At 42.9% G+C, this 7,853-nt stretch overlaps 1 protein-coding gene across 4 annotated transcripts in view; it reads left to right on the forward strand.

Moving 5' to 3' along the window:
- Positions 1–7,853, forward strand: part of Grk5 (G protein-coupled receptor kinase 5) — a 204,612-nt gene that overhangs the window by 148,431 nt on the left and 48,328 nt on the right. For all 4 annotated transcript variants that reach the window (XM_031390885.1, XM_031390887.1, XM_031390888.1 and 1 more), the window contains exon 4: positions 6,993–7,070. In XM_031390885.1, the coding sequence (XP_031246745.1) occupies positions 6,993–7,070 (78 nt within the window). The remainder of the gene's footprint in view (positions 1–6,992; positions 7,071–7,853) is intronic.

Genomic DNA, 7,853 nt, shown 5'->3' on the forward strand with positions numbered 1-7,853 from the left:
CTGTAAGTTTATAGAGCTGTCAAAAGTAGGAATCAACATATTAGAGTGAGTGTCTGATTCTCATGCATGTTCTCAAGGCTCTTTTCCTTCTGTTGGGTTGCCTTGTCCAGCCTTGATGTGATAGGTTGTTTTTTTTATTTTGTTCTGTTTTATTTGTTTGTTTTGTTTTGTTTTTTTGAGACAGGGTTTCTCTGTGTAGTCCTGGCTGTCCTGGAACTTACTCTGTAGACCAGGCTGGCCTTGAACTCAGAAATCCACCTGCCTCTGCCTCCTAAGTGCTGGGATTAAAGGCATGTGCTACCACTGCTGGGCTCCATCTCATTCTGTTTTATTTTGCTTGTTTGGTTGTTACCTCTAGAAGCTTATTTTTTTCTAAGGATCCAGAGGGAAGGGAGGTGGAGAAGAACTAGAAGGAGTAGAGGGAGAGGAAACTGTCATTAGGATATATCGTTTAAGAAAATAATATTATTTTCAATAAAAGGAAAAAACAGGAAAAGAAAAAAAAAAGAGTAAGAATCAACCTATTAGCTCCTAGTCTTGTGGATCAGGAATTCTGTGATGCTGAGGCAGGTGTTCTTGGCTCAAGAATCTGGAAAGGTCACATCAGGATGTTGGCTGGATCTGCTGCTCAGTTATTCACATGACTGAGAAGTTGGTAATGGCTTTTGGCAAGAGGCTTCAGCCATTCTCCTGGCAGCTCTTTCCATGCGATGCCTTGAGCATCTTCACACTACAGCTGGCTCTCTAGAGTAAGAAAAACATTTGCATAGTAGGAGTACAACCCAGTTTCAGTGCATCCATTCTGCTGTTAGCAGAGTCAGTATGTGAAGAAACTTATCCAGAACCAGAGACAATGATTACTAAGCTGATTTTGTTTGTTGCAGTTACAAAGATGATGCTCTAACAAATGAAACTTCCTATCAGAATATTGCTAAAAAGACAAGACAAGCCTTTCACTGGCCTAAAATTACAGATGAGCACACATAATTAGTGGCCTTATACAACATGATTGTTTGGAATTTTGTTGTGAAATTATAATTTCTTCCTTATCAGGGCACGAAGTGCTCTATTTCTTTTTGGTTTTCTGTTACTATTCTGATTTTCCTTGTGAATCCTATTTTTCCCTTTTGGGGGTGGGTCGGTGGGTGGAAAGGCAGGATATATATATAGCCTAGGCTAGTCTCAAACATAGTATGTAACTGAGGATGATTTTGAGCTTCTGATCCTCCTGCCTCCAGCTTCCAAGTTCTGTGATTAAAGATGTGCCCTACAAAGCCTGGTTTTATGTGGTGCTGGTGATTGAACCCAGGGCTTTATGCCAATCAAGTATTCTGCCTAACTTGAACTGCATCCCCAGCCAGAGGGTCATACATTTTTAGATACAAAGAGAGACCTGTAGACCATTTGCAATGACAGTCCCTATATTCAAGTTCATCTGAAAAGAGTGCTTCTTCTAAAATGAGGTCATCAAATGGAAACTTTTAAACTTGTCCAGTCTCCTAGATGTCCCACGTATATTTCCTAACTATATGGCTATCCTAGAATATGTATGTTCTAAATGATGCCAGCCTAGACTACAGTTGGTTATTAGATCATAGTTGAGCCTATGAGCTTAGACAAATGAGGGAAGCCTTTCTGTGGAGTCAGTGGATTGAGGGAAAGATCTTTTCATAGAGAAAGCTTAAAGAAGGGAGCTATTAAGATGGATGAGCAGATAAAAATGCTTGCTGCCAAGCCTGATGACCTGAGTTTCATTTCAAGTTGCCACCATGGAAGAAGAGGATCAATTCCCAAAAGTTAGTCTCTGACCTTCACACGCACGCTATGTGTGCATGGGGCTGTGTGTGTGTGCAGTGTGCATGTGATTGCGTGTGAGAGTGTGTGTGTATCTATGTGTCTGTGTGTGTGTGTGTGTGTGTGTGTGTGTGTGTGCCAGCCAGTCAGTACTGAAGCTGACTGAAATCAATACACACGTATACATGTGTACGTTCTTGCATAGGCGAAGAGAGGGTTCCAGGGAACCACATCCTTGGTTCCTGTTTCCTGAGCCCAGCTACGTTCTTAGTCTACAGTCTGGCTGTTACCTGGCCCTTGGTCCCAGGAGCCAAAAAAGCAAAGTTTTACCTGAGCTCATTTAGTTTGAGGTTTCTTTCATTTGGAACCTAGAGTGACAGGGACAAGCTTTTATGTGGTGATCTGATGAGCTTGGTTGTATGGAATTCATTTTAGGGGAAGGAGGAAAAACAGCTAGCAGGAGAGCAGATAGAGAAACATCTGGGGCTGAGTCTCAGAAGACAGGCAAGTGGTATACCAGAGCTCCTCTGTCATAAGACTCTGATAGTAGAGATTGTAGTCCATGGGACTGACTGCTCACCTCCACCTTGGGAGGTCCAATGACTCTTTCCTCCTTCTGTCCAGTACTTGTTCTAAACTAGACCTTACTCACAGGTTAAGGTCCAAAGAACATTCCTGGTAGTTTCATTCTACACCCTAGTGTAGATAGGGATCTGCTCTTCCCTACCTTCACTGATCCCATCCCATATGTTGTGCCAAGATGACACAGTGGATCTCTGACTTGGGGGCCTGAGTAGGATATTCGGATGAGGAACAAATATATATCAGTCAGGCACAATTTTTAGAGTAGGCCATATCTATTACTGTTACTTATAACAGTACTGTTATAATTGCATAATCCAGTTTTCACAGGATAAGCAGAGCAGCAGAAAGGCAAGACCACTTGCAGGGATATTAGCAGAGAGGTAGTTTCTGGGTTGCTCCCAGCCTTGTGTCATGTCATCTCCCTTGAGGCCATTCATCACAACACCTTCTTTCTTTCTTTAGGTGGCCTCTCAATTCTTGTCCCCATGAGCCCCAGCCTGCATGGGGATCATTCTGAAGACAAGGCCTGTCACTCTAGGTGACTTAATCAGTGTGGAAAAACCAGCTGGCATCTTTCTGTTGGTTTTCTGCCTTCCCAAACTAATGCTTCTCAAGTGGTGGTGGCCTGCCATAGTCTTGTCAAAGAAAGGCCTTTTGATCCAGGAGTGGGAAAGCCTGTCCCCAAGTGCTCCCAGCTGCCTCCCTGTGGAGCTTTGTGCCCATCTGGCCTCCGCTAGGAGACAGCTGACCTGAGTGTGATGTTATTTTCTTTTTTAACATGGCTTTTAGAACCCAGAGCAATAATATTTTCAACTGGTCACTGAGCCTGATCAGTGAGTCCCAGACCTCCGTCTGGTTAAATAGAACGGCCTTCATAGGTGTATTTTGGGACAGTGCAAATTCAGTGTTCAGAGTGGGATTGAGTTACCACAAATGGTAGTCAGCCATTTGCGCAGGGACCTGGCCCTATAAAGTAGTCTGGCTATGTCTATGTGCCAGACCACAGGGTGAGTCTTCCAGAAACACAGGATACTCTGCTCCCCCTGGAAAAGTGGGTGGGGTGGGGTTGGGGGTAGTCTTTGTGTTGAATCTTTGTTGCTTTGCTATATTTGAAACTTGGAACCTCAGTGTTTTCCTCTGTATATTGGGAACACTAGAACCTGCCATGTTGGGCAAGTCTGTCAGCAGTGCCCTTTGTGGAGAGGGGGAAAGGAGGGAGGGAGAGAGAGGGAGAGAGAGGGGGCGGGAAGTGGGTGGAAAGGGAGAGAAAAGGAGCATGTGTGTACCTATTCGAACTTTAGGGGGATTGTTTGGAATATAGGAGAAGAAAATAACAGGAAGAAGTCAAGAAGAAAGAGCTAACTCCTTTCTTTAAAGCATCTCAAAAAGTCATCAGTCCAATCAATTCACCATGAAAGTTTCAGTAATTCAAACCTCCTTTTGCTGGTGAGGAGAAATATGCTATGACCTGGTGGCAGAATGGGAATCAGAGCCTAATGGGCCACTCCTCACTCTGCTGCTGCTAGCTGTGAGAACTTGGGCAGATTCTTTGCCTCTCTGAGCCTCATGGTTGAATTCCTTCTAGAGCTACCACACCCATAGTCCAAATGGTCATAGGCTTCATGTTTTTACATTGGAGAGTTTTGACTCTTGGCTATTTCATTAGAAGAGTGGCAAGCAAGGCAAGTGAACTTCCTTGCTTTGGATAGAAATGTGCTGCGCTCTGCCCCTTCCACATGCTTCCTGGCCCCCTTTTATGTGTTTGTCAGAAGAGTTTTTTGGGAGGCATAAGGGGACCAGAACTTAGATCCTGAGCTGTGAGCTGCCTTCAGTTTGGCAAGGAGGGCCTAGTATCTACTGTGCCATTGAATACCTGTATGAATACAGACCTGAGTACAGGTCATTTCCCATGCCTTTTTGGGCTGCACTTGGGTGTCGAGGCATGACAAATTTTCAGATGGTGGGTTTTGAAGTGGTTAGATACCATCTACAATTAGTCGGTTTGACTTAATGAGAAAAGGCAGACTTACTGGGGCTTCTTATTACACATAACATCTACTTAGCAAGGGCAGTGGATGAGTAAAGGAATCCATCTTGGCTCAAAGAAAATGTAAAACTTTTATTTGGGGAGCAGATTTCCTGGATTGACCAGTAACCTGGAGTCCTAACTTTTTTAATAGTGCCAAGAAAGAGTTCTGGGTGTGGAGGTCAGAGCCCCAGACATGCCACCTCTGGCTTTATGACTCTGGGCATGCTGCTTTCTATTACTGAAAAGTGTAGAATGGTACCCTCTGACTCTGGTTCCTGATCTGTCAAGATTTGATGGGTTCAGATTCATGCTCCTACTACCATGAACTTCACAATGCCTTCCCTACCATGATGAAATATATTCTTTAAAACTCCAAGCTAGAATAAATCCTTGCTTTATTAATTTGCTTCTGAATTTTGTTATGGCAACAAAGAAAGAAACTAAAATAAAAAATTAGTACTGGGAAAGGGGATCATTACTGTGTTAGACCTAACCATATGGTTTGTAGGCCTTCAGATATGGTTGGCAGAAAGCACGTAGAAGAATTTGGAGCTGCAGGTTAGAAGAATGTAAACAGAGGTTAATGGGCCATTCTAGTGGGAGATCAGAAGATCCAACTCCTTGTAGAAATGAAGGTAGTAAAGACTATATTCTCATTATCAGAGAGAAGCAAAGAGTATAGTCAGACTGTGACCTAGATTTTGCTCTTCTTTTAGTTTGATTTACAGTAAGAGTTCTGAGCAAGAAGTAGAAGAGAAAGATAAGAAAAATGTTAAAACTGGTGAAGAAAAGAATGTGGTTGCACTTAAAGTTGCAGACAGGGCGGCACAGAAAAAGCCAAGGATAAAAGTAGATATAATTGCTAGAGAGATTATCATCATGAAGCACAGGAACAATAGGAAAGATGTCTTTCCAGTGAGACTTCACTCATAGAAGGCTCCAGGACATAAAATGCAAATTAATTTGAAAGTAGAGGGTAAGGTTTGTATATGAGAAGGGGGTAGATCAGATTGTAAAGCTTCCAAGGCACCCTACTATTCTTTCCCAGATTCTCTGAGCAGACATTCAGAGTCCCAGTGTCTTTTTAGCTATACTAAAAGGGGTCCTGGATGCATCCTGAGCTAGTAAAAGAATCTGACACCATCATCCACCTGTTGCTAACTTTGCAGTTATTCTGCATTCCAGAGTTTCAGTGTCATGGATAGTTGTACCTATGTTCCGGGAAAAGCCAGTGAGGCCAGGAAATGTGTGACAATTCATAGTCCCTGTAGGGATTCACATGTGTTGTAGTTGACAGGGCTGTAGAGGTGGTACTCACCAAATCTGTTGGAGCTTACACTCCAAACAAAGCCACAAACCTGAGATGCTGGGCATGAAGCTATAGAGTCTGGTGTTTGCTGTGCTACACTTCGTTCTTGCTTTGGTTCATTCATCTTACTTTTTTCTTGTTTCCTCCCTTTTGGAATGGGAATGCTTACTCTGCCACTACATATTCAAAGAACATAAATTGTTTTTAATTTTTTCTGGGGGGTGGGGAGTTCGAGACAGGGTTTCTCTGTGTAGCCCTGGCTGTCCTGTAACTCACTCTCTAGACCAGGCTGGCCTTGAACTCAGAAACCTGCCTGCCTCTGCCTCCCAAGTGCTGGGATTAAAGGTATGTGCCACCAGCTTGTTTTTAATTTTTATAGGAACCACAGCTAAGAGTATGCCTTAGGTTTCAGGGATCTCAGAAAAGACTTTAGACTTTTGAACATTATTAGGACCATAGAAACTAAGAAGACTAATCTTAAAGTTGGTTGGATGAATTTTGCTTTATGAGAAAACCTTGAGCCCATGGGGCCAAGAACAGAATGTTTGGTTTGGGTATCAAATGTTTCTAGTCCCATGTGTTTGAATACTTTGTCTCTAGTATAGTGGTTCTGGTGGTGGTTGTTATAGAACCTTTGGTATATAAAAGCTAGGCTCCATGGCTGACATGGTGCTCTAGAGGCAAGCCTTGCAGGTTATACTCTAGTTTTACTGTCAGCCTCAGGATTCTGCTTCTTGATCTAACACAATGTGACTAGCCTGGGTCCCCATTCCTGCTGCCATGAGCTCCATCATGGCTCCCCCACCATGCTGGACTACCAGTGGTGCTCAACCTTCCTAATGCTTTGATAATTTCCTCATGTTGTGGTGACCCCTTATCATACAATTATTTTATTGCTACTTCATAACTGTAATTTTGCTACTGTTCAGAATATCTGATATGTGACCCCCAAAAGGGTGTGACCCACAGGTTAAAAACCTACCACTTAAAATCATAAACCTGTTTTTCCTTAAAAATAAATAAAATTGTAGCAGAAATCTTTTGGGCTCACGGTTTCAGAGGTTTCAGTCCATGGGTGAGTGAATCCATTCCTATGGAGGGTAGAATATTTTTGTTGGACTTTGGGCTCCCTGGCCAGGCCTTCCTTTCTCTGTGCCACAGTTTTCTATCTGATGAAGGAGGGGGCTGGTCAGGTGGTTCTCAAGAGATTTCAAGGCTCCATAATTATTCCAACTTCAGCAGCAAAACTTGTTATTTTTTTTCCTTCTGTTTTAGGCAGAATATGAAATTACTCCAGATGAAAACCTTGGAGCAAAAGGGAAGGAAATAATGACCAAGTACCTCACTCCAAAGGTAAGAGTCCTCCTAAACGTCTCATTGGGAGGAATGGGAAGCCCTGTCTAGGCATGTGGCAGTCCTGACTTACAGGGCTGGTGGCTTCCTGTGGTTCCCAGAGTGCTATAGTTTCCATTTTCACTTAGACATGCCTCAACCTTACAGATCCAGAAAGAAGTAGATGATCTAGGATAGGACTAGCATAGGGTAGGAAACCTGGTCCCTTCTAAGGATCTTCTTACAGCCCACATATTTAGGCAGTAAGGTGAATGTCTCACTAAAATTGGAGTTGGAAGTGCACAGAAGAAAGGACTCAGTAAGAAGCATTTCTAGTAAGATAATAATGAGAAACATGGCCAGGAATGACCAGGAGGAAGAAGTAGATCAAGCAAATTGGACGTGGGCCATCACTGTAAGACTTGAGAGAATGTGGAGGATTTTGAGGTTCTAGAGAATACTCAAGGACAAAAGCCTACTTTAACCTTGATACCTATCCAGTTATTGAAGGAACCAGAATGTCACTTCCCCACAAGCCAAGGACCCTGAACTTTCTAGTATCTGCTTCACTTTGACACATTTTCTTGAAAACAATTGGTCAGTGTTGAGAATAAATGATGGTTGAGAGCACTCATCTCTATTGTTCTGATCAAGGCTCAGGGCACATTGTGGAAGAAAGAGTGGAAAGAATGTATCCAAGGGAAGGGTTACGTGATGTGTTTATAAAAAGATAAAGTGTTATGTGATGTGTTTATAAAAAGATAAAGAGAGCCGCACGCCTTCAATCCCAGCACTTGGGAGGCA

This window comes from Mastomys coucha, unplaced genomic scaffold (genome assembly GCF_008632895.1).
Source record: "Mastomys coucha isolate ucsf_1 unplaced genomic scaffold, UCSF_Mcou_1 pScaffold21, whole genome shotgun sequence".
In the NCBI taxonomy this organism is placed as follows: domain Eukaryota; kingdom Metazoa; phylum Chordata; class Mammalia; order Rodentia; family Muridae; genus Mastomys; species Mastomys coucha.